This window comes from Strigops habroptila, chromosome 9 (genome assembly GCF_004027225.2).
Source record: "Strigops habroptila isolate Jane chromosome 9, bStrHab1.2.pri, whole genome shotgun sequence".
NCBI lineage: Eukaryota > Metazoa > Chordata > Aves > Psittaciformes > Psittacidae > Strigops > Strigops habroptila.
In genome coordinates this window covers 35496725-35524571 of record NC_044285.2, presented here as the reverse complement: position 1 = coordinate 35524571, position 27847 = coordinate 35496725, and the positions used below count along the sequence as shown (strand labels likewise).

General features: G+C 37.2%; 1 protein-coding gene across 16 annotated transcripts in view; it reads left to right on the top strand.

The window, feature by feature from the left end:
• The window catches only part of TENM1 (teneurin transmembrane protein 1), a 1007752-nt gene that overhangs the window by 734722 nt on the left and 245183 nt on the right, over nucleotides 1–27847 (top strand). For 9 of the 16 annotated variants that reach the window (XM_030497214.1, XM_030497216.1, XM_030497220.1 and 6 more), the window contains 2 exons: nucleotides 20119–20292; nucleotides 20555–20833. In XM_030497214.1, coding sequence (XP_030353074.1) covers nucleotides 20617–20833 — 217 coding nt within the window. In that variant the 5' untranslated portion in view covers nucleotides 20119–20292; nucleotides 20555–20616. The remainder of the gene's footprint in view (nucleotides 1–20118; nucleotides 20293–20554; nucleotides 20834–27847) is intronic. The other 7 variants (XM_030497218.1, XM_030497225.1, XM_032920163.1 and 4 more) reach the window with 1 other exon arrangement.

The following is a 27847-nucleotide window of genomic DNA, read 5'->3' as shown; positions in this document are numbered from 1 at the left end:
AGATCATTGATGGTTGGTGCCTTTCTGTTTTAAATATGACCAACAGTATTGCTGCTACATGTACATACATGTATTCTGAGTTTTAGTTTAACCTGGCGGTGGTTGCATTATGTTGTCAATTAAAGCATGTATTCAGTTTGTTTATTGAGTTATCTTAGAATAATAATGCTATTCCCATATCAGTTTTGTGGCAGTGTGAACATAGCACTTCAGAGAAAGAAAAACTGGGATGTAGGTCTACCTATGTTTGTGTATCAAGATATATCAGTATTTATGTATGTAAATTTATGAAGGAGTTTGTACAGTTTTTAGATGTTAATTCCGATGGGTTTTAACTATCCTCAGAACTACACATCCTTGTAAAAAGACCCTCACAAGCCTTCTTCTCAGCTCCTTTAGGTACTAGAAGGCCGCTATAAGGTCTCCCTTGCTAACCTTGAGCTTTACCAGCCTCTCCTTGCTGGTGAGGACAAGGCTCAGCAGAGCACTGCTCCTTGTTGGCTCTTTTATCACTTGGAAAGGAAGTTATCATCAAGGCATTCCAGGAACCTCCTGGCTTGCTTATGCCCTGGTGCGTTGTCCCTCTAACATATTGTGGTGATTGAAGTCCCCCATGAGAAGCAGGGCTTTTGTGAATGTGAGGCTGCTCCTGTCTGTCTATAGAGGGCCTCATCTGCTCAGTCTTCCTCGTTGGACAGCCTGCAGCAGACCCCCACTGTAATGTCCCTTGTACCTGACTTCCCTTTAAGCCTGACCTGGAAGCTCTCAGTCAGCTCCTCATTCATCCCCAGGTGTAGCTCCATGCACTCTAGACGGTCATTAACCTAGAGGGTGACACCTCCTCCCAGTCTTCCTAGTCTGTTCTTCCTGAATAGCCTGTATCCTTCCATTGCAACACTTCAGTCATAGGAGCCATCCCACTGCCTCTCCATGATGCCAGTTAGACCGTGCAGACGTGTGTATGTCTCTTAACTCCTCTTGTTTATTTTGCATGCTACATGTGTTTGCATAGAGAGGCATTTAAGTTGGGCCCCTGGTGAAGCCGACCTACTGCTTGAAGTGGCTGGAATTCCTTTGTACTGCCCTTCAGGTGCTCTCCTGATAGCACTGGCATCAAGCTGGTAGGAGTGGATGGATTGAGGTTCCCCTCCCCTGGCAACTTTAGTTATATGCCTCTCATCATATTCGAACCCTATCCAGCATGTGACTTTGCTGTTAAACTGACAATTAATGGAGTATCCAAAGAGAAGGAACAGAGGAAGCTTCCTTCTCTGGTCAGCTGTAACCATGGTATCTGAAACATTGTCCAGCATAACTCTTTTATGCCTTTTCTGTTTGCTTTTTTTTTCCCCAGAAGGAGGCTTTATCAAAATTTCTACAGCTTTTCTGTTTGCACTGACACCCAAATTCATTTCTTATCGGCTGAGAATACACAGTTGGATTTTTCTTTAGTTGGGGGGGGGGAGGGGAAGCCCATCTTGAAAAGGGAGATGAATGTAGCTCTGAAAATAACAAGAGAGTATCTGTATGTGCTGAACTGCTATCTCATTGTATAATCCTGTCTCTTTGAAGGTTTAGCTTTTCTCCATAGACTAACGGCATATATAGAAATGTCCATTTAGTAGCATTAAGCTTTCTAGTGCTATTCTTGTTTGGTGTGAGAGAAGATTAAAAAGAAAAAACATTTGGAAAGTGAATTAATTAGTCTGCGGTGCTTTGTGGTGGTGGGCTGTTACGAAGGTATTTGGCTTTAACAGAGCTCTGGGTTTACTGACTGTGGTGAGTATGATGAATTCTGCAGGGTGGCATCTGCCCCTTGACTAAAGCTCACTGCAGAGGCAGGAGCAGCAGATTCTGTTTCTGATTACCAGTGGCTTCTGCTATAAGCTTGGGCAAATTGCATACCCTGGCTTTACCTCAGGAACACTTTTCTATAAGGTAGGATTTTACATCCCCAACTGGTGCCTTTTTTTTTTGCCCCACCATACCAGTTTTGGATGTGAAACTGAACATCAGATACACTAAATTGTTGACTGTATTTAAAGCTTTCTCTGTTCAGAAATTGGACTTTTTCTGTATCGCACTGCAATACAAAACTTGTTCGCAATGATGAATAAGCAAAAGGTTCAACACCCCAAAATTCCATAACTGCCCCTGCAGTTATGTGGGCTTCACAGGGGACAAGAACAACTTTTCAGTCTTCCTGAAACATCTTTTGGTCCCCAAGTAGCAGCCATGGTATGCATTACCCAATTGACCATACACCAAATGCACATAGTCACCTCCTCATCCAACTGGTACAGTTTGCAGTCTGTCGGGAAGAATTGCTAAAATAATTTAAAATATCATGGTGATCCATACATATGTTCTATGCAAAGCATATGAACCAGGTAGTTTTTACTTGTCTATAGTTGGAAAATGGTATCACGTAACATTAAAAACATGTGAAGAAGTGTGCCACAGTGGTATAGAAGTTATCTGGGCATGCGCATGTACATAAACACATATGATTCGTATGTTACACATGACAGTGTTGCCACCTATTGATAGAAATCTAAACTTCATATTGATGTTTTGAATGTATTTTTTCCAACATAGTCTCCTCCTCATGAGATTGTCAAAGGGAATATGTATTATTTATGGAAGAATAGCTCTTATAGGCTCTAATAATACCATAGTGTTATGAAGTAATGGGTGCTGATCAGAAACCAAGAAAGGATAAATGTTATCAAAGAAATCTAAAGCTGCCGATGCTTTTGCATAACTTAGATGTATGATCCCATTGTCAGTGGCAGCTCTTTGATGAACAAGGTAGGGAGTGTGTCTGGTCTGCACATTTCAAGCTTATCTCTGTAATTTTCATAGGGATAAAGTGAACAGTGGAATAACTAGCTAAGTAAATTGAAGCGATATTTATAAATATGTGACTGCTTAAGCTGTACTTCACAAATGTGTTTGGAGTCAAGTCGTCCTCTCTTAATTGTACTGAAGAGGTGATACAGTTTTATTTAGAAAATAAACAAATACCCATTGGCTTTAAATCTGATACTTATGGTGAAAAATGAGTATTATTTGGAGAATAAAAAGCTAGTTAATTTGCATTTCTGTTTGAGAAGACTGTTTTGTTCCGAAGAAAAATGGTTTTGGTTTTGGAAAACAAATGAAAATTAATCAGAAGTTGTCCAATACATACTGGGAGCATTTCCATGAAAAATGAATGGGAAAATGTGAGTGCTGATTTATAGTTGGTGGGGGAAAAAAAAATCACCAATGAAGTATTGTTTGTGTAGCCATTAAGCTACATGAACACATGTGCAATTGCCTGTCGTTCTCTTAAGCAATCAACATTTATTCTAAATTAGGGCTTTTTTTCAGTATTTATCAGTATTAGCTCTGGGATAAGCCCTTTGATTTTGGAGATGTGCAGTGAAATGTATGATCATGTTTTGTCTTCCTTGACAAAAGATAAAGAACTACAAAGAATAAACTTATAGGTGAAAAAAGATTATTGCTCATAAATCCAGGGAAGTGCTCTTTTGTGTACTCATTGTAAAATGAACAGATACATCTATTTGGACTACTTAGGTGGTAGCCCCAGAACTTTATTTCTATGGTAAATACCATATATTAGAAAGGCATAATATTTGTGATAGCAAAGTGCAGCTTCTTAGCTGAATTCCATTTCAGAGTTTTAATTTCTGCTTCTAGTTGTGAACAGTTTGTTATACAGATATCAGCATGTCAAAATCAGCAAGTCATGTATGGCCTTATCTATCTCTCATTTGTCAAGAGCTGATAGGAAACATCCGTATGGCTTGTTCAATCTGTTAACTGTATGTATTCATCCAAGCTTAACTAACAAGTAGAATGTACCCAATAATACTAGACTATGGGGTTGACCTTTGCTAATAAGGCAGTCCAAGTTACATCACGCGTTGTGTATGCTGAACCACTTCTAATGAAGTGATATTCTGAAATGGCTCTGTACCATTTAGTCCCATTACTATCACTATAGATAAAGGAGAAGCAACATATTTTCTTGAAAGTAATCTTAATGTTTCACAGAAACTAATTCAAGCAATAGGTAATAGGGGGAGAATTTTTTGTTGGGCACTAATGTTATTTTTAAATGCAGTCTTGTCTTTTGGTTTGTGGAAGGAGGAGTAGGGAAACCTTGACACTTGCATGCCCTAGAAGTTAAGACTTTTAAAGAACCTTATTTGGGGGTCTGATGTTGTTTATTAGGAATGTCCAGCTTTAGAATGTATCATCTATTAAAATAAGCCTGTAGAAATAATAGTGAGCTTAAAATTTATTCTTTTAAGTACTGTAATGCAGTGGAAAAGTTTAGTATACATAGCAACGTGAGAGATGACATTTCATGTACATACTTTTTAAAAACAAAACTGTATCATTATTAATCTTCAGACCTTTAGTTGAATTATGTCTGGACCTGGTTATGGTATCGGCAGTCTCACAGACAGGGAACCCTTCTGTGAAGTGGGACGAAAGGGGCTGTAGTATCTTCAGGATGAAAGGAGAGATGCAAAAGGGAGCATAGAGTATTAGAGAAACAGGCTGCCTAGAAGAGGAGTGGTTCTGAAATTTGGGGGTTTCAGTTAATTGCTAGTACAAGAAGCTGCTGTAAGAAGAAAAGTCTTTATATTCCTATTGAAATATTGTATAACTGTCTTAATTCAAATGACAATTAATTTGAACACCCAAAGAAATATGTTTGTTTTGAGAAAAAGGATTAACATGCCAACAATTGTAGCCCCTCATGGCTCGCTGAAAGGTCTTGGTTAAATCTCTTATTAGGTTTAGAAAGGTATTTGTTTCCTTTACCAAAATGATAGGTTTAGTGTCTTGCAAGGGAATATTTGATAGAATGCTTTGTATCGTATTATCCAGTTGTAGATTAAGATTGCTGAGCTGCTGGAAAACACTGTGGTAGTCCAGAGTTCACAACCTTAATCTGATTAGGCTCTTTCTGATGATTACCTTGGACTTATTTATTTATTTATTTATTTATTTATTTATTTTAAATCTGTGGACCTTAACTTCTTAGGAATCTGCGCATCTCTGCTGAGATCAACCTAATCCTGCTAAAAACCCTCTGAATTACGAAATCTAAACTGACTGAGGAGTTCACTGCTTAATGTTACTCAATCAGAAATAATCTTTCATTGGTTAGGAACGTAGAGGACTGGATGTTGAACTGAAAAACCTGACAGTTGGGAGGACTGTATTTCTTTAGTTATGTTCTTGGAATAATATGGACCTGATGCAAAGCACCACATGGTACAGGCTGTGCAGTACCAATATCCTGATGTTACTGTCCCTGTCAGTGGGAATCAGCAGTGATGGATTTCTACATATTCTGTTGTCATTGCTTTTTCTCAATCCATATTTTCTGAGCAGGATACCTCGTATGGGCAGAATGCTTCACTTTTTACACGATTCTTAAACATTCCAGTTAACTTTTCACAAATGTATTTGTTATTGAAGTTCAAAGATTAAATTTGTCATATGTGAGTTAGTATCCATTAGCTAAAATCTGCACTAATACTTTTAAAGTTAGCCGCACAGATGACTAAATGTGTAGCTTTCTTATCCTGTCAATGCAGGCAATGCGTTTACACTGAAGGATTATTTTTTATTAGGAACACCACTATCCCTAGCAGATCCATTTTCCATTTTTATGTGATGATGAAAACGTATTCTGTGTTATGTTTGGGTTGTTTGTTTTGACGTAAAAAGGCATTTGATAATTACTAAACATTTATTGAACATTTCTTATAACCATTTGACTTGGAAATGATGATCAGACTAGATTAGTAAGTTGAAATTTGATAGATAAACACATGGCACTCATTAATTAAAGTCTTTAACTTTCAGTAAATATGATAATGTTTATTACGTTCCACATTTCAGCCAAGATATTTATGCTATAAGAATTCAATTTTATGTTTAAACTCATCGGGGAGATAAATTTACTTGGTGTTTTGGTCAACTGATTAATTTGGGATCTGTGTGCACCAACATTTGGATGTTACCCAAAAAAAGTAATGAATTCTTAACTCACTTTTTTAACATTTTGGATGCCACACACTTTCACTAAAATACTAACTTGTCTTTTACTTTCTTTGCTTTGAATAGATAAAGGAGGATTTTTAATTCCAAATGCACCTAATCCAGTTTATCTGAATTACTTTTGGACTGTAATACGGCTTAAGATGGTTTAAAGCCAAGTTATTGAAGTAGTTCAGCCTCCAAACATCTGTGGTTGTAAAATGGACCCTCTCAAGCTGCTAATAAGACTTTTTTTTTTCAGTGTTTCTCCGAGTGCTTTTGCAGTGGTTCTCTTTAGTGCTTTTATTTGAACTTCAAAGAACAAATCACAGGATTACATTGCTAAATGCACGAAGCTGGAGTCTGAACTCATTTATGCCACTGTGCGTCAGTGTAGTTCCCATTGAGATTTAGAGGAATGTATGTGGATTTTTAGAAGAAATGCAAATTTTAGAAGAATGCATGCTCCCACCCCAGGGGGAAAAAAAGAATAAAAATTTAGGGATAATATTGAGGATTACCTGAATTGTGTAACTTGTAAATTTGTAATCTTTATGAGCTCATTTTTCCAGTAATAAATTATGAAACTATGAAGTAAGAAAGCATTCACGTTCCAACTGCTGTGTTTCCTGCTGCCTGGTTAGTGCAACCACATTTTCCCTGTGTTTTTTCTTTAACATACAAAAATTCCTCTTGTCCCCTGAAGTGGAGGATCGTTTGTTTGTCTGTTTTGCTAAGATACCAGTGTTACAATGGTTTGAACACCTACTAACTTCCTAGACACTGTATTTAAGCAAGGAACTTAAGTAGGATTGTCACTTCAAAGAATAAAAGACCTTTTTACTTTACAACGTTTTACAAGACTCCCGGCATTTGACTTAACAAAAAAAAAGTTTGACAAGAGCTAGAGGGAAATCATGCTTGGTTCTCAGCAGTCTTAGGAATTAAGAAGGTTTCACAGAGAGTCACGCAGATCGATGTGTTGTTGAGACATGACTTTTCAAATGTAGAATGAACTCCTCGTTTCAGTAAGAAGAAAATGCCTGGGCTACTGAACTGACCTGGAAGATCAATTGAAATGGAAGTGTTCAAGAATAATGAATGCTTTAGGAATTAAAGACAAATTCGAAGTCTTAATTAAGGGGCAAAGAATGTAAATAGAAATACCTGTGTGTCTGACACAGGCAGCTCACTGGCCATCATGGTATTAGAGATAGTATCTTGAAACTGTTCTGGTGAGCCCTGGAATCCTTGGTCCAATTCTACATGTGTGCTCCTCCTCAAATTTATTGAAATCAATTGAGTGGTGTAGTTATATTACTAGGTAACAGTATCTGTTACATAAAGCTTGGTGTAGCTATAGTTTAACTTTTTTTTTTTTTTAATATATATTCCATTAACTGCAGAAGAAAAATTGAAACTAAATCTCTTTTCTCAGTCTACTGATGGTGATTTTTTCCTTCCTCCAACTTTTCAGCTATTTCCAGTAACAAGTTGACCGTTTCCTTCTTTTTGTTAAAATGGCCTTCTGTCAGACTCATTCAATGCTCTGTTCCCTAAATATATAGATCAGCTGAAGCCAGTGGAAGAATGATTGTTTCCCCTTCCAAGTGCTCCAGCTGGGCTGTTACCCTGGGACCAAATTCCTACTGTTCTCAGAAAAGCACCTGCAGAACAGTGCATGCAGGACCAGAGCTGCTTCCTTTCTATCCTTGGTTTTCTGCAGCATCTTCACCACACGTGATTCAAAGTCGACTGTTGTAAGGATTGTATGCAGGAGTAAGAATAAGAGTTTGCTTTATATGTATATATATTTTAACTGTGATTAGGTCTCCAATCCTGATTAAAGCTTAGCTGAAAGTCTATTAATAATGGGTTTGGGAATTGTTGGAGCTGAAATGAGGAATAGGCCTTCTAATGACCATTTTAGTAGCAAATTTTATGTTAATGTTTATAGTTTAGACTGCAGATTTCTGTTCCTTGTAATTTTATAAGCGTGAGATACAAAAACATAAGTAGATTTTATGTGTTGGAGGGATTTCTGTGGGTTTTATAGGAAATAAAAATTAGTTTAAAACCCTTCTACTTGCAGTACTTTTGAAGCCAAAAAATACATATTTGCTTGTGAAAACCATAAACAAATACCACCACTTGAAAGCTAGATGCTTAGTAAGTGAACATGTGTCAGAACTTGTGTTCTTATAGTATATGCAGACTTCAGCTTTTAGGAAAAGGATTGCACTCTGCATCTACAGTGGTTTGTTGTGGGGTTGGTTGGTTGGGTTTTTTGGTTTATCCTGGAAAATGCACTTTGAATCCATAATTATACAGGCTACTGTAGGTGCATGTATTTTATTTGGTCTTCTTCAGAGAAATTAGTGTGCAGTTATTTCTCAGCTCTTTTATTCCATTATTGGTAATGAGATCCTATCTTTAGTTCGCAGAATTCCAAAGCCAGTATTGACTTCCAGAAAAATTCATCTTGACAGATTACCACAGTGATGTTGGAGCAATCACTATATGTAAACAATTGTTTAGACAATTTTGCACAGTATTTTCACTAAAAAGTAGTTTTGTCCTCTCAGAAGTATATCGGACTGGTATCTCTCATGCAGGTGAAGCCTCAGACCTATTTCATATGCTGACAGTCAGTTGGGCATGAAGTGCTTCTGGGTTTATACAAAGGTCTTCAGCTGGTCTTCAAACAAAGATTTCTTTTTCTGTACTACAGAACAAGAAATGACTGTTTTATTTTATTTTGAATGTTTGGTACTTTCCATTTCTTTTTAGTGTAATGTAGTAGCAGAAGCTCAGATTTAAGCCTTTAAGAGTACAGTGTTCTTCACAAGATCAACGTGATGCACATTACTAGTCTGTCTCCTTTCATGCCTACAGTCCCATTTTACTTCCATGTTACTAATGCCTTCAGTGGCAATGTAACAAACAACATGCTGGGAAAATGGTAGCGTTTAGGAAGGTATCTTTAAGCTACACAACTTTCCTTCTTGGGCAGATGAGCTATTAATATGAGTCATCTTTAATAACAGTTTATAGAAACCTTCTTGTCACATAGCGAATTGCCAAACCTTAAAACTCCTGAACACCTAAACGCACTGAAATGAATATTTAGAATTCTCTCCAGATCAACAGTGATGCCAGATGTTTTCTAGGAAGCTTATTGATGTGGCTACTTGTGAGCTAATCTATGTGTGTAAGTAATGATTTGCGTGTTCTTTTGCCTCTGAACTTATTTTTAAAACGTAATACTCTGTTGCAGCTGTAGAGTGTCATTTTCTTCAGCGATGATATTCATCATTTAGAAATCCTCCACCACTGGCTTGCTGTCTTGTGTGTATCAGCAGTGGCTTACTTCATTAGCATCACGGCTACATTTTCCTGCTTCCCCAAGCATCTTGTTCATGTAAAGCAAAGCACAGTTGAGGTACCTGTGCTCAGTCCTTTCATTACCAAGGTACCCATGAAACAAGACCAGACATGCAGATTGCGGCACAGAATAGGGGGGGTATCGGGACTGTTCCAAAGCATTGTTATTCTGCACAAGACCTCAGCATTCTGCACAAGACATGGAGTGGGTGAGTGTGCAGGGCATATTTCTTTCTGACCTTTTACATGATTGCATGGTGGGATGAAATGCAGCCACCAGTGACCAGTTCTCCTAGCAGAGGCTCCTTGCAGCTTAGAGTGTTTTCAGGTACTTATAAATGTAACAAAGATGGGTTTGAAATGTGGAATGAGAGCTAATGTCCCTCTGCAAATGAAAGCAAGTTTTTTGGAAAAAATGAAATCACTAGTGGATTTGAAAGGCAGGTGCCCATCTCATAGCCTCAGTAAGGAGACACTTAGTAAGGAAGAATATAAGAAAGGATATGCACTGAACCATGTATAATGCAATTTGGCCATAGGTTAAAGAAAGGTCATTTTCTTGCCTTGTTGGCTAGAAAGAGATAGCAGAGCCCTAACATATAATCGTGTTCTCTGACAGTAAAAGGAACCTTTTGGTGCTTTGGGAAAAGAAAGTGACATTTTTCTTGGTCATGAAAGATACACAGCTTCGCATTAAATGTGTACTGCAGTGCTCCCAATGTAAATAGAATTAACATGAGTGGAATTGTTATCCACACAAAGTCCCTGGGGAAAAATGATTCACCAAGACAACAGCACATTCTAATACTAAGGCAGGGATAATGATTCTGATTTTTTTCAAATGCAGCTACTATAGGTGTGTGTGTGTGTATATACATAGCTATAAAAGCAACAAAGGCCACATATTTTAGTTTCATCCTTCTATTTCTTCCTGCTATGATTTTTCAGATGAAGAAAGGGAGCTGAGCTAAATGGAGTCATTGCACAAGTGCTAAGGAGAATGTATTCTTGCCAAGTGCTTTAGCAGGGTGGTCATAGTGATAGTAATGTATTAGGTACATGATATAAAGGTTTAAGTAGCTGTGAGTTTTGAGATCTTATTCCAAAAAAATTAACTGTGGCACGGTTTCATTTCTTCTGACTGTGTACCCAAGGAAGGGTTGTAGTCGTCCTGGTCTCCCTTGGTAGTCGCTGAGGATAGAGAGGCTATTGATGTCTTTCTGGTGGTTCATCTTCTTTCCAGCACCTCAACAGGAGAGTGGGAGCACTTGATTTCTTGGATACCTCTGCTTAGTTTCCTTTTTAGTGGAAAGAATGAGTTGCAGCAAACTCTTATCTACTTTTGAACTGAAATTGGTTATTGCAGAATATGAGTTTCCAAAAACTTTGCCTGCTTCAGTCCCTCTTCTACTATTCATGAAAAGACTGCTCTTGATAGTGGTGCCTGAATTAGGAGAAAGGACAGTATCTGTATCAGAAGCACTTGCACTTAAAGACCTGGGGAAACAAGAATTGGTCAGTAACTCCTCATTGAGATGTTTTTGATCTTGTCTAGGACTATTAAGAGGTCCTAAAGAGAAGGTGCTTTCTATAGTAATGGTTTATTAAATACCACAACTGCTTGTTTTTCAGAAATATTTTTTAATAGACATGTTTATTTTCTAGTGAGGGAACTTGATTGGTGGGTTTTGGGGTTTTTTTGTGGGTTGTTTTTTTTTTTTAATACTTCAAAACTTGCATGTGCTTCAGAGCAGTTACTGTTCTTGCTTTTTTTCATACCTAATTGAACAAACTCATGTTCAACATTCAACCTTTGTCTAAATTTGTGTGGCTGAAACTCCATGTTTGTCTTCTGTCTTCCACCATGAGGGAAGCATACATGAGAAGAAAATTATCAGCCTATTTAAATTAGTTCTACCAATGGGTGATGGGGGGAGAGAGGGACAAAAAGTTAAGGTATCAGAGGCTGATTTTAAAAACAGGCAAGATTGTGATTGCAATTTACCGTGTTAGACTTGTTTAAATGTAAAATCAGTGCCTACCTGTTCGTGCATTTTTGCAGAAGAGGTGCTGCATGTTATGGTAAAATTACTCACAAAGATGTAGGGAAGAGGCTACTTGTAATGAGAACGCAAAAATTGTCCATGATGCTAATAGGCAGAATATGTAAAAATGTGAGTAATACTTAAACAATAGAGGAAATTATTTCCTATTCTAAAGTCCAAATAAAAGAAGGCCCTGACATAAAAGGCTTTTTATCTCACAAATACACCAGAGGCATAATTGTGTGGTTTTAGTCATTACGGTTCCTTGTGTAGGTGAGCCTTTAGACATAAATTTGGGGAATATTCTCCCTCTTCAGTGCCAGCACAACCTGCATTCTTTGTGGAGTGCTAAAGAAAATGGTATAATAAATTTGTGAGAACCGTAACGTTGTGAATGGAGAACTTACCTTAAATTAATCTCTACCAGGAAGGCTCCCACAGACTGGTAAAAATGGATAGATGCATAATATACTTGCAGTTTGCACTGCGGAAGGCTCTCGGTACTTGCAGGAGAAATTTCTAGCAAACATCCATTACAAAGGATTCTCTATTGAAATGAGAACAAAGGTTCCACTAGAAAGATCCCTGAGGATTCAGATGTACCTTTTCATAGGTGACATGCTGGTACAAGCCAGTTCTCGAGGGGTTGCATCAAGGCATAAATCAGCAGTAATTTCAGCCCTGCAAGATCATAGCACTATCGTGAACAGAAAGAAAATCAATCTGACTCCAGCTCAAATAATAGCAGTTCTGGGAGTCACAGTATATAGTACAAGTCCATTGGGAGGGTCTGCTTGTCAGAACAATGGCACTTGAAGACACTGAATACTTTGACAGACATCAAAGCAAGAAGAAAAGGAACAGTAAGATCAGTTCTCAAGCATGATGGTATCAGGCACGCAAATAGCAGCCTGAGTGATACTTCAAATGAAGGTGATGCAGATGTTGGTCTTGTGGTCAGGCAGTAGGCAGGTCTTCTTGCAAAAAGTACTTCAAATGCCTGAAGAGCTTTTTAAGTTTTAACTTAGTAGGTGATGTCAAAACTGCATAATAATTGATGCTATTTCTTCCCAGAGTTAGAAGAGCAAAAGTTAAGAAAACTAAGTATTTAAGAAAAGGCTGAAAAGTTCACTTTCTGTGTGTAGTGAATAATGGTGGCTTCACAGAACTTACCCACTGCTGGGATAAATTGATCGAATATCCCTGTATTGCAAGACATAAAACTATAGATCCATATACCTACTATAGTTGCATCAACATTTTGAGGCTGTACTGGAAATAAACATGTTGCTGAATCAATGCTGCTTCTAGAAATCCTAGAAGTTGTAATGTAGCAAAAATAAATGACCCCAAAAAGGTCATCAGGCTGGATATGAACAAGCCACAGCAAAGCTGAGGAGTAGACCATACTAGAGAAATTCTAATAATTAGCAATATTCAGCCAAAAGAGGTGAGCTGGTACCAGGGTTTGTTTCAGATATTTTTTTAGGTGGAGTTTTTTGGTTTTGCAAGTGGAAAATTGCTGAAGGCTCCTGGGATCTATCACAACATCTTGAGTGATCTTTCTTCGAGAGGAGAATGAAAACGTAAGAATAATGCCAGGAGCAAAAAAACAAAAAATATACCATGAAAATTTCCTTTTTGTGACTTTGTTCACTGTGCTGTCAGCTGATCAAATCTTTTGTCTCATCAAGTGTGATGGCACTTAGGCTTGTTGTTATGCTTTGATAGTCCATAAATACTCTGATGAATAAGTCTTGTTTGTTCAGTGAAGACTTATTCCCTTTATTCTAATTAAAAACAGGAAAAGTGAAAATGTAGTCAAAATTGTCAGTTGAGTGTTTTTAAATGCCATTGCCAAGGCATCCTAGTATCAGTGGCAATCTAATACTTGAACTGTTTTCCACATGTTGCATGGTATTGATGTGTGGTAAATTATTCTCCTGCGCTAACCTTATTGTGCTACAAAATTTAAATTGGTATATCAAAAAATTAATAATAGCGAAGTGGAACATGTTATTTTCAATTTTTGTAATCTCTGAGCAACTAAATTGGATTTTAAAAATTACATTGTTGCTAATTAGGTCTTACTGGGTCTTCTTAATTAAGCACACAGTTGGAAAAGAGACATAGTAATAATTATCTCAGTTTGATGGCTATACAATTTGCATTATCAACAAATAGCCAAAGCACGATTCAATTTTCTTGTCACATATAAAAAAATACAATACTCGCCACATGTCAATGTATTTTCAAACAGCATCACTTCCAAAGGACAATACTTGCTTACTCCTAGATGAAATGAAGATTCTGTTTTTCCTATTTGCATATACATTATTACGTTTGCCTCACTGTTGTTTTGTTAGATAAATGATAGCACTTACATAGTGTGTATATATATATAAAAATATATGAAAAAATGTGATATTGTTTACCTCTTTAGTTCAGAAGAGCTCCATAATTAAACTGTATTTTCATTGAACTTGGAGACTTCACTTAGTAACCTAACTTTAGGTTTTTACAATGCAAAATTAGGCTCTTGAAACCAAAACAGTAATCGTAATGGTGGTGAGCAACTTGAGTTTCCATTGGCAAACATTTTAGCCCTTCATCTGGGTATATTTAGTACAAAGAATTGCGTCATATATGTTGGAAATGTCCTGAAGACTTCCGAGAGGTCCATATAGGAATATTGATCCTGTAATCTCAAGCTACACTCATACATAGGCCAAACTTCCTTTACCTCTTTCCCTATACTGCTTCTGCCATAGTTAGTAATTAAGTTGCAAAGGTGTTAGATGATGTGCCCACATGTTCTGTAACAAACCTGTAGATGTCAAGCACTTGGCTGGTTTTACTTAAGCCCAGACTTTTTTCGTCTGCTTCAGGGTTCTTAGTTGGAGAGATGCTGGGATACTTTTCAGTGTTTCCATTAGTTGAAATTAAAAGTTCATACCGGGAATTACTTTGCAATATAATCAGGAGTTGTATTTCCTAAAGTACAGCTCATCAGAAAAATCTGTAGTTGAGGAGGCAGTCTGAACCTATCCAGGACATATCACCCCCAATCATGGATGTACTTTGTCCCACAGCAGCAGAGCTTGGTCTTCGTGCTTGAGCCTCCACTACTTAGGCTCACTAACATCAAGTAGTGTGATTTTTAGAGTCAGTGGCAATTCTCCAAGTAAAGTGAAGGGCACTTGTTGGCCAAGAATTCTGTATCACAGTTGAGTAGCTGACATAACGTATGTTTTTCAGTTCACTTTCAGTCTTGCCATATGTCACAAAATACTGCAACAACCTGACTTTCTTTACCATTTTATTCTGCAGTGTTTTCCTTCTGAAAGTTTGGATAAAACGAGCAATGCTTTGAATTACTTTTGTTAACTAGAATTAAATTACTTTGACTAATTTCAGATGAAGATCATTAAATGTTAAAATGAACCTTATTCCACTTGCATCTATCACAATGACAGATACAAATGTATGGGCAAGTGTAGTCCATCCATGGGCGCATCCTCTATGGAGTGTGTTAAACCCACAGTATGTTCCTGAAAACATGATTGTGCATTTACGTACCTGATTTAGAAAGATATGTAAACCCCCATATTCTCACATTGTTTTCTTTTATCTATACATCTGTTCTGAAGAGGTTCTATGTATCCACTTGGAGGAACAACACAATGGTTCACAGTCTCACTCATACACAGAGAAGTACTGGGCATGTCGTACCTAGGGATCCACATGTCATTATGTCATCTTCAAACATCTTTTGATGTGTTGATATTTTACGATCCACAGAAAATGTTCTTGTGAATTTTGGTTGCTTGTGTTTTTACAAATTCTCAGTTTCTTCAGTCAGTCTTCTAGGGATTGCTTTTTATTTCTCTTTCTTTAGTATGAGGGTTTTTTTCCTTCCAGTGGAAAGTATTACCTGCTTCCATCCTGCAGACTTAAGCAGAGTTTCCATATTTCTTCATCCTGCTGCCTAATTCCATGCATCATCTAGAAACGTAACTTGTTCCTGCTTTACTGCTGCTCAGCTGTTTTATCGGGCGTCTCTTTCTGTGTATAACTGTTCTGTAAAACAGAGAACTTTGAGGATGACATAAGGTCTTCCTTTGTTTATAATATCTGAACAAATATTTGAGGGAGATACTTTTGAAGGTATGTACAAGGTCAGAATATTTTTTTTTCACTTTGCTATTGCATTTCTCAGAGATTCTCAAATCAAGAATGTTTCCTTTGTTTTGCCTTTCATATTTCAGTTTTGTATTTCAGAAACTACTTGCAGAATAAAGGTGCTATTCTTTTTGCCTTCAGCAATCCAGAAATACCTGCTTAGTAGTTCATTTCAAAAACCAGTGGTCTGAAAAGGTGATAAGCAAATGGTAGCTTTCAGATAAAGGGTATATGTTGAAAAAAAAGAAATACAGGAGAGAATTGAGCAAATCTGGAACTGGGTTTTGTAGCTGATTGAACGTCCCTCTGAGAATGAAAAATGGAATTACAGGAGGCTGCCTTCTGAATTTGGGTTTTGAATACATGTAAGCAGGCACTGTTTCCTGGTTATATTTTAGCATCATAACTGCAATTACATTTTAATTCTGTGTAGTTTGGAGTATCTGAATGTTAGACATAATGCTTAGTTGAGGCCAAAAAAAGGTTACAATTCTTCATGTTTTTACACTTGTAAAAATCAACTAAATGTTATTCATTATTATCCATATCCTGACCTCTAAACAAGTCTGGGCTGGGTATGTGGAACCAACTGGGTATGCCACTGGTAATTTGATGGGTTTGATAGTGGGTAATTAGTGTGGAAATTTGCTCATTAAATGGGCACCCTATCAGAGCAGCCTGATAAGAATTTATACAAAGCACTATTAGAGTAACATGATGTCTCTGGCATAACTGTGTTTGAGTACAGAGCCTCTATGCAGTATAAATGCGTACAGTGAGTTTTCTTATAAAATAGCTATTGATTAGTATGTGCACTGCAAACAGCCTCAGCGCAGGCTTGCTCATCAGACATGGTTATCCTGACATTACTGTGCTTTGGAACAAGTGGGCTTCTGATACAAGCAGAACATGAAAGTTAGGTGCTTGATATAAAAGGGGTTTGATGCAAGTGAAATGGGAAAATAGTTTGTAATAACACATACAACATGTATTTAGAAACTGGCATAAATTATACATTAAAAATACAAATCTGTATACATGCTTATATTGGTTCCAGTATTTAAAAGGTGGCGTTTTCCCATCTAATAGAGCTTTTTGACTTCTTTTGAATTTGCAAAAGTATTTCATTGTGAATTTGAATAATTAGTTGTGTATTCTTTTACAAATCTAAATTATATAGGATATCTGTTTTAAAGTATGGCTGAGAATTACTTGCTATTCAGTGCCTAAATATATAATTCATATTTGTATATTTATATGAATAATTAACACATATATATTTTGTAATATTTTTATTAAATATTTTGTGAAACCTTTCAATGACAGAACAGTGATGGAGAGGTCAAAGAAGTGCCATTTGTGAGGAGGAGAGCATTAAGACACTTGCACAAAGGTCACTTATGGGAACTATAAGCTTTTATGAGACTTTATCATTTTGCTGACAAGGCCAACTTGATATTGATCGGTTGGGTATTTTGTTTAGTTACGTGCAGGCCATTTATTTGAAGAAACAAACCTGTGTAAACATCCAGGCACTGTCCTTTATACTCCGGCCCTATTCCAGCACTTCGAGTTGCTTATTGTGTTGTCCTTTTCCAGACAAAGTATAAAACATGGTTAAAGTATTTGATGCCAGTGTTTAAATTCAGGTTATCATAACATGACATCATTCTTAAATTTAACTGAATCTCTTACTGTAGGAAAGCCTGGAAGATTTCATCTAGTTTTTATCATATGGTCCTGATTCATAAAAGCATTTTTTATAAAAAAATTTATGAAGTGTTTTTCCAGTTCTCACAAATAATTTATAACCAGCTTTCGTATCAGGCCAGGAAGTTGTGGGTTTATGAGACATTAATGCCCTAAGCAAAAATAAAGGAAAGTTTAGTCCACAAGTGGGGCAGGAAATCGAGATTTACTGTGACATTTGTCATGCCGGTGCTGTATCTCCAGCTCATACGTGAGCCATTGGCCCCACTGAGCTTTATGTGGCTTTGGTAGAATTGGGCTGGGGAGGGAAGGGAAGAGTTAGCCAGGTGAGCTGAAGATTTTCTTCCTTTGGGTGGTGAATAAGTAGGCAACTTGGCATCTATCTGCGTTACATCTGCATCCTTCAGCTATAAAGGGTATAAAATTTCATGTTACGTCTTCCTGGACATGTGCAGCATGCACCAAAGACAGCAAGTGTTACAGCCTGGTGCTCAAGTGGCTTAGTGGGCAGTATTAGCTGAGAAAAATTGGGCTGTGGCTTCATATGCATGGTCCAGGCCTTTGCACCCCTATAGCCGGTCATGTATGGTGATGGCGGGAGTACGAGGAATGTGATGCCAAGGTTTTGAAACTCATAAGTTGGTTGTGCTGTTTAATCATTCTTGCCCTTAAGTAATAAGGTGTAATAAAATCACAGTCACTAAGGGGATATTTCATGGATCTTTTACATTAGTTTAGATTTGGGAAAATGCGTGTCCTCAAGCATGAGAAGATGGCACATACAAAAGTAACACAGTGAAAGAGAAGTCCCAGAATATGTAATGAATCTAATATTAATTGCTTACATTAAATAATTTGATCTCTCTGCTGCCTCAGTTAACATCATCAAATATATTTTTGCTACAGACTGTCCTCACGAAAAGTTACTAAACTTGTTTTAAAAGAATAAAAACAAGTAAAGTAGTTGGTTTTCTGTGGCCCAAGTTTACAGGTCTCTGTGCATCCTAATAAACTTTTGTTATTTGTTTAAAAAACCCAAGTCACTATTGAAACCTCCTGCACAATAGATGTGCACAAGGTTATCTTTTAGGAGGAACTTCTATGTAAATTTTTTCCCCATGGGTCAAGGTGCACACATATGCTACTGATTTTTCCAGCAATGAGCTATATTTGTCAGGTTCATCGTTTTGCAGTTTTGAAAGAGGGACGCACCGCGTGTGTCTGAGGCTGCTTCCACTTGTTGCCTTCATGGCAAAATTTATTTCTTGCCTACTGCATCTTCTTAGTAGAGGCCCGTAATTTCTCCTCATTTTCCTCTGGCTTTTGTAGCTTCGTTTCCATTTGTTCTGTCAGACAGGATATATAGGAGAGCTTTTTCCTGTCAGTAACCATTTCTACAGACTCATCAGGTAATCTTTTAAGCCAGCCGCCTGCTTGTAAGTCACAGCACCTTTGCGTTCTTCTGTCACAGATCAGACTATTAAAGCAACTCATCAAATAAGTACTGAACTTCTTAGGCAATAATAGGCAGTGTTGGCAAATAACAGTAAATTATTTAGGCAAATTGCTTTTGAGAAGCAAATAGTGCTTATTAATAACTTGTCTGCAGAGGCATCGTAATGCCAACTTGATACAGTGCAATCAATCCAGAGCACAAAAATCTGTCTTCATTGCTCAAACCCCACAACACGCTTGTCAGCAGCCTTGGTCTCTGCCAGACTGGCAGCTCCCTGGTTTATTTTTTTAGTTCTCTCTCTCTCTCTAAGAGTTTTTATTGACCTGGGTGCTTTCAAGCCCACTTTCTTGAGTATGAGATGTGAACTGCATTCTGTTTTGGTTTTGTGGTTTGTTTCTTTGGTTTGGTTTGGTTGGTTGATTTTTTAATTCTAGAGCTCTTTATCCTGGTGTTGTTTCTGAAGAGCTATTCCATCTCAGGTTAAATGATTGGATGAAACTCCCTGGTGTTTTGTGTTTCAAGATAAGGTGTGTATTTAGGCTCTTTCTCCAGGTAGTGTCCTGAACCATGGGGAAGGTGTGCATTCCAAGGTGTTAACCTCTACTGGAAGGTGGTCCATTCAAAAGCACTGGGAGGACACATAAGCATGAGATGAAGTTTTACTGTGCTGGAGCACTGTGACAGCTACCATCAGTTGTTTCTCAAAAATTCAGATAATTTCAGAAGCTAAACTCATCTCTATAGCCCTCTAACAAAAAGTGCTTTTTGTGGGGTTTTTTTGTGTTTATATTTTGTGTGGTTTCACTTCTTCTGTGAAAAAGTGCTTTTGGAGATGCATGTTGTGCACCCACAGCTGTCAGTGCACAGGGTTAAAAGTCCTTGTTGCAGATTGGAAATGGGCTGATACTAAACTGGGTATTAGACTGACTTACCTCTGCTGCTGACCGTAAAGTCATTAAGCAGCTATGATCAATTACTTTTTAATTAAGCAAAATCTCTTTTAACTTCAGTGTTTTTGGTCTTCTAGCAATGATGTTTACACCCGCCTTTTTTGTTACATTTCTTTTTCTTGGTTAACAGCATCTATTAATCATTAAAAAAAAGGGGGGGGGGGCAAAAAAAGCCAAAAAAACCCCAAAAACCCAAACAAAACCCAACCACCCAACCAAAAAAAAAACCCACACCACCAAACTTACTTTAACAAAGCTCCCTGTTTCTGAACTATGCTGCTGTAAAAGGTGTGCCATAGCCCCTGTTATTTCATTGCAGAGTTTGCCTTGAAATTACTGATGGAAACAGCTTCATGAAGGAAAGGTTACGGGACAAGAGCTGAGACAAGAGATGCAGAGGAAAAAGAGGGTTGTACTATGGGGTGGCAGCTTCTTCCTGTTGAAATGTGTGTACAGTCATTTCTAAGGATTTCTAACATATTTTGTGCATAAGGTACAGTTATTGCTTGATCTAATGGGCTAGTGCTTAAGATCTGTTGTTTGGTTTGTTTTGTCATGTTTTTTTCTTTCTTCAAGTTGCTGTTATTTTAATTCTATTTTTAAAAAGTATGACAGTAAAATAAGACATGTTCAGATTCTGTCCTAGATTATAGTTACATTAATACAATTTAATTGGTTTATTCAACTAAAAATGTGCTTTTATGAGCTAAATTTATATATGATGTCTGAAATGGATCATTGTTTTTGTTTTCCAGGACTATTTCCTTAAGGAGTTCCAGTTGCTTGTTTTAATGACTTTGAGCCTATTTAATCAGAGATGGAGCAGATGGACTGCAAACCCTACCAGCCACTGTCAAAAGTGAAACATGAAGTAGATCTAACTTACACAAGTTCTTCAGATGAAAGTGAAGATGGGGGAAAGCAAAGGCAATCTTATGACTCAAGAGAAACTTTGAATGAATATAGCCAAGAGCTGAGACTTAATTATAACAGTCATAGCAGAAAAAGAAAAAACATTGACCAGTCCACACAAGGTAAATTATTTATTTTGTCTACTAGTTATGGTTATTACTTTCTGATTATGTATTATGAAACAATATGTTGTCAGCAGACAAGCAAACATTTCGTTTTCAAGGGCTGTAATAATAACCCACTTTTCACCTATTTTTAACCATACTATAACATTAGAAATTTAGGAAATATTTTTTGGGAGTAAAATTTGGTTTTCTGGCAGGATGGGCTGACTGGTGTTCTGGAGACCATCACATGATAGCTATAGATGGTTAGGGTTGGAAAGATAATCTAGTTCCAACCCCCCTGCCATGGGCAGAGTAGCTGCTCTTCTTATTAATGCTGACTGATGAATTATTTACCTTTGCATATGTTGTGTGGTATAAAATCAACACTGAGGTTGTAGGCTGTCTTTGCATGTCCTTGCAAAACCTATGAATGAATTCAAATGCAACAATTCTCTTAAAGTTTCTAATCACATAAATAACCAAGTCATTTAGAAACCGAAGATAATGTGTGTTGTAAGAAAAAAGCCAACTATTAAGTTTCTTTTTTAGCCTTTTGCTTCGTAAAGACAGAATTCTAGTTCAAATACTGGAGAACTTATGATGGTTGACTTAGGGTTAAGAAAAGCTACTGTTTGGTTGGAGGTAAAAGCTAAAGATTGAGACTAAAGAAATGGAAGGAAATGAGCAGATTTTTCTGCAGCATTGACTGATATACTGCTGTTTGTGGGAACCCACCTGCTGCATTTAAGACACTTTTTGCAGACAAGTAGTTTATCTGTTGCCTTTTAGCTCTGTCACAAAGGTCAGGATGGTGGGGCAGGGAGAATTTTAGGCATCAGAGCGTGTATCAGAAGCAGCAAGAGTCCTGTTCCCATAAAGGTAACAGCAATAGGGCTCCAGGGGAGTCAATCCCTGCTCTTCAAGGAAGTGATAAAATTGATCCGTTACAATGCAGCCAGTACTTCTCAGCTAAAAATTTCGGTACTTATTAAAAAACAAACAAAGCAGACACAAAAGAAACAAATCACAAAAATCCACACCCCCACCCCTCACCCCCGAGCAACACAGTCCCTCACTGCTCTACCCAGAAAAACCTCGAGTTTCCTGAATACTAAAATACAAATCTTTTTACAAGAAAATAAAATTGGCTTTTTGAAGGTGGAAAATTTGTCTCTTCTGTGATGTGTAAATTAATGCAAAAATTAGCATAGCTGTGCTGCATAGCTCTTGCAGCCTTTTTTTTTTTACTGCAGATACTCTGAATCAAGTTACTTTCATAATACTGGTGTTGTCTGAAAGTACCTATAATTCAGGGGAGCAATAATAGCTAGCTGCCAGAGACAGCCTCAATCCATGTACATATATTCCCTCCAAAGAGTTACAAAACTGCAGTATCAGGAAACAAAAAGTCATGAATACAGATTTCAACAAAGTGTTGTATAGAAAACTCGACTGACATGTTTGATTCTTTATAAATGACTTGATCTTCAACTATGCTACGAGAGTTTGGTTAACTAAACCAAACTATTTTGTTGTAACTGGAGATGATGTAAATGTATTTGTAGACCTACTTAAAGCAACTACCTCATTAGTGTTAACTGTGACTATGAAAGCATAGCCTCTGCATTGCCCTCAGCCACTGAAGAGCTCCCTGTTCGCAAAACTTTGCTGCTCTTGGTATTCACGTTAGCTGTAGAATCGCTAGCTTGGACACATATGAAAGGGTGGCAATCACTTTATTGTAGACACAAAAAGCAAGCCTGTGGCTGATATGTTGATATAGCTGATATGTTGAACTTGTCCTTTCAGAACAGTACCTCTGAAAGAAATCACATTATTGATTTTGGACAGATGGTCAAATTAGTCTGCATTTCTGCAAGAAGTTGTTAGGTATGAAGTTACCTCACTTACTCAGGGCTGGCCTGTTAGGAATGAGATTTATGCTTGTGCAGACCAACAAGTACTTTACACTCATGTAGTGAGATGATTTTTTGGAAATACATGCCCCAAGATTTTTCCATTGAAATTATTTTTTATGAGATACTGTATGAATTTGCAGATCTTCTATTTTACAAGCATTGGTGTTTTTCCTCATGTACTGCTGCAGAGTGCAGTATGAAGCTTGATGTCCGTGTTCAAAGAAAATCACTTAAGCCTCTAAAGTAGTTTGTCAATATGCAGGGCGGCACTTAAATGCTTTCTTACCTCTGGGCACCTTCTTTACTGAATTGTCTGGGTCAGTGTGTTACTATTTAATATCTACTGCTTGCTTTATTGTGTTATTGAGCATAGAAGTGGTTTTAGAAACATATACTTGTGTAGTGGTTTGTAAGGATAGAGTTGAACTTTGCTTGTTGTACTAGAAATCACAGTTTTCTCCTGTGACAAATTCAGTTTGGTATAACTGAGTTGGTAAATGCACTGCTAAGTAGATCTCTTTGGCTTCTTGGGAATTCATACCTATATCTTTCTAGTGATTTAGATCATACAGTTTTCCTTTGCCAAATATTGAACCTAAATGTTTGGCCTGGCAAGCAACACAGTTTTGAAACATAAAACTGGTTGCGCTCAAAATTGAAGAGCAGGAGGGAAAAAAAGTCTGTAAAGCTGAGTGTAACATTTCAGACTTCAGCCGGAGTTGGATTTGATTACAGTTCTAGTGTGTTATTCCCAAAAGGACACCGAGTTTCATGGTATGGGGCCTGTGAGTTGGAAAATTCATGGTGATTCTTGGTAGTTGCTCAATTGGTACTGGAAAAAAAAGTAATGTTCAGTTTTGGCCTCTGAATCTGGCTCGAATCCATAAAACTGTAGATGGAATTTGTTTTGAATCAGTTTGTTTCTAAAATTCCTCATCAGAATCTTTAACAAGTTTTTCTCATGTTTGACACATCGTTGGAATGTAAAAATCAAAAACAAAACCAAAAAAACCCCCAGAAAATCCAAAACCCCACAGTGCCCTTTTTCAAAGAGGGAGAGTGCTGTACTATGCTGTTGCTTAAGACTATCGCATAAAAAAAATTCTACATATGCAGGCTAAACGGGCATCTATGGTTGTATCCCCAGGTAGTGACGTAACAGTCTTCTTTAGCTACAACTGAAATAGTACTTAAAGTGTGATGAATTAATGGGTGAGGATAAAATCTATGAACTTCGTCCATGAAAGGTGTGAGAACAGATGAGAAAACAGACACATAGTAACAGTCATGAATGAAGTGATAATACTGAAGAGTGAGATAGCAGTCAAACAAGCTCTAATGATGGAATGTGAGAAGATCATTTCAGAATTAAAAAAAAATAGAGCAACTTTTAACAGGAACAAGTTTAAGGGTGTATGTACTGATCTAGTTAGTTTTGTGAAAAGAATCACAAATTTAGATGTTTATGGAAACTAGAAGAATTTGTATTGGCTACTTAGGGATGGTAGGTTATAAATTAGCCTGGGCAGTCATCTGGATTGTGTTTATAGCTTCAGAGTAAATGTGATTGCTCAAAATACTGATATATTTTAGCAATTTCTGGGAAGTTTTTTGTTATGAGCAGCTTGACTATTTCATTGTTACTGTCGATATTGGGGTTTATTTCTATGAGAAGTTTCAGTTGAAATCTGAGATTATGTAAAATCATTATGCGTGGGTATTCGTATTTGCATATACAGGCAGTCTGTATAAACCAGAACTCTACATGGCATGAACTCAAAAGAAACATTTTCAGAGTTCTCCAGTATATCCTACAAAATTGAAAAGCACTGTTAGTATTTTGCAAAGCATGTTTTCTGTCAAAGTTTTGTTTGAAAGCCCATGGGATCTTGTGAATTACACAAACTCTTGTTTTAAAGATTGAAAACAATACCCAAAGATAGAATACTGAACTGCTTCAATAATTTTGTCCAATTCCTGAAATTGTATCTCAAATCTTAGAATGATTCTTTGGTTGGTTTCACACATCTGATAGATACAAATATGAAAGAAAAAAAGGAAGAAAAAAAACCCTGTAAGTACAGAATTAATCTATTGATTGAGCAATGATTTCTAGGTGTTATTCTTAAGGTCCTCATGGAAAGTACAGTGCAAGATAAATCGTGTCTCTGGAGTTATTTGCATCAGAAATTTGTAGTTATCTGACAATTCCAGATTGAACAAATAACACCACAGACTCTTTCAAGCTGAGCTAAGTTTTACTGGCCTAACAACTCAATGGGAGCAGATACAAAACTCTCCTGACAAAGCGTCATTGGCTGCTGATGAGTCAGTGCTAATTGCATGATGTGTACATTTTGAAATGCATTCTCTTAGTCACTGGCACCTTCAGGCTCCTGATGGTATGTAAATCTGCAATATCTTATCCTGGCAGGAAGATCTTATGAAGTAAATTCCTGGCAGACCCAATATCATATAGTTTGGGGATATTGGCAAACATAGTAAATTAATTCTTGGAAGAATTGTTAAACACAGTGGTCTGTACTTGAAAGAAGCCGTCAGAAATGTTGTTCTTGCTAGGAAATTCATTGATGGACCTGGCAGGAAGGAAAAAGTTCTTGTAGCTATACCATACATAAATTGCTCTTCTAGCTTATTTATGACATGTTTACATCTTTAGAACTGTTTTCCTCCACAGTTTTCTCTGTTTCCACCAAAGTAAATATGAAGGGAGCTGTACTCTACAAATACTGGCAGTACAAAAAGGCTTTATGGCTTTTAGGTTAATTATAGATTTGTAGAAGACTCTAATTTAGAGGAATGAATTCCTGATAGGATAAGCATCTGGGGTTGAGTCATTGGCATGATAAAGTTTATTGATTGTTAACAATATGAGCGTATGGCGGTAAATTTCTGGTTAGACAAACATGTATTTCCTGGCAAGATAAATATATTGAACTGCATTAGGGGTAAGGCAAACTGGAGTTATTCCTAGCAGAAGGATCCAATAGCGAATGTTTTCTGGCAATTGTGGGGGCAAAAATCAGCATTACTAGTATTTTAGGAAATGGCGTTTTAGAGCTTTACACAGAATCAACCTTTTCTGCTTTTTAGCCCCAAAAGCAAGGAAAATTCGTTTGTAGGACAAAAGCTGCAGATTGATAACATATTAAATGTTCTGTAGTGATGTAAAATTATCTTCATGAGCAGTAGGTAGATAGATCCAGCTAAATGTTCAAAATCTTCTTGGATGAAGTCCGTTGGCTTCATGAAGAGGCGTGGGTCACAACAGGCAAATGCTGTGCTTTTCAGCCTAAGGTCACTGCTGCTTCAGCCTTGGTTTTTTTAGCTTACTGCTGTTGCCATTGATTCTCATTTCTGCCCTCTGTTACATTCCGGCAATGGTGAGGCTACATAGGCAATAGAAATGTTTCAGTGCTGTAAAGCACTTTCTTTCCTTAGGAAGGGAAAAACTTTATGTTGGGTGCAAAACTTGGTGGCCTGTTTTGCTATGCTTTAAAATTCAGCAAATTTAAACTTACCAGGAGGGAAGATTTAAACATATGTAACTCTTAGCATCATATGACCAGTCAAAACCAGTTTTACTTTTCAGCACAGACAAATATAAGGCATGTTGACAAGCACTGGTAGGAAATTGTCCTGTCAGGAAAATGTCACAGTGTTTTTTTGTCATCTGTGAAGTAGCAGAAGCTTTTTACATAATAGCCATATTCCTCTCTGATTTCAGAATGATGTAAATCCATCCAGGAAGCAAATCTGCTTTGTGTCTCTACCAGGACCATGGAGAGTTGAATTTGGGCTTTATATAGCATGCACTTTTTGTTTCAATTTCTTTATTTTTAAATGACCTGTAAAGATAAATAAGCCAATCTTTATTAGCTTCTCCCCTGAGTCTGTTCTGTACAACACTAGAATAGTACTCAAACATCCCACAAGTTTGTAGTATTGTGAGCCTTCCCAGAGGAAATTGATGCCAACAGAGTGGCTGTGATTTTTCATCCTTTTAATAGAGATTTGGAGCATTTATCTGGGTGAATGTATGACTTCGTGCTTTTAAACTTCCACAGAGTAGTTAATGAAGGGAGAAATTTTATCAGGGGATGTCCCCAGATGCTTATTGATATTAAAAAAAGTAGAGCTCAAGTACCATCAACCACCAAGTTAGCAGTGATAGAATAGGGTAGAACAGTTCAATATAGTAGCTCTGCCTGCTACTTGCTTATTTTGGAGCCTTTGCCAGTAGTATTCATGTGTTCAAGACTATCAAAATAAAGAATATTATAATGGCTGTTTATTGATATGTAAACAGGACATGGTGAAATGCATTTTTTTACTTTAGCAGCTGGAGGGCAGATCATTAGTTTTGAAAAGGACAAGAAAAAACGTAAAATGAACAGAAAAAGTCTCTCTGAAAGGGCTACTGCTCTGCAGGCTTTTAGAGGTGTAGTAGGCTTGAACTATTCAGCTGCGTAGTTACTTCTCTTGTTCCCAGTGTTTTCTTGCAATGAGATTTATGGGTTAATGAAGGATGGGATTTTTTTAACCTTTCAGCTGCAGAATTTGTTTAGAGCTGTGTATCTAGTTGTGGAAGGTGATTGGAGCACAGCGAAGTGAAGCATTCCTGAATTCTGGAAGAGAAGGAACAGGCTGATTACAAAGGAAACCAATTATTTTTGCAAGCACTTTTCTTGAAATTCTGTAATTTAAGGAAGAAAATACAAAAAAGAACATAAAAGTCTTCTGGTAACATACTATTACTAGATAGGGCTTGTATCAAAACTGTTGATGCATTTTGTATTATTAGAATCTTTTTTTCTCTTGTTTTCCAATGTTAGGAACAGAAATTCTAGACTTTTAATGTTGTCTACAATATGATTTTGCTAATTTTAGAAAATCTACTGAGACCTTAATTTAAGTGTGTTTTGTAGCTGCACAATTTGGAGCAGGGATGCGATGTGTAATGAATAAGTGCTGTCTGTGTGAGGACACACAATATATCCCTCTTACTGGCTCATGAAAGGGACTCAGTTTTCGGTAGAGGGTGATTTAAAGGTCCTTCAGCTTTCTAGGCTGTATACTAGCAGAAGGA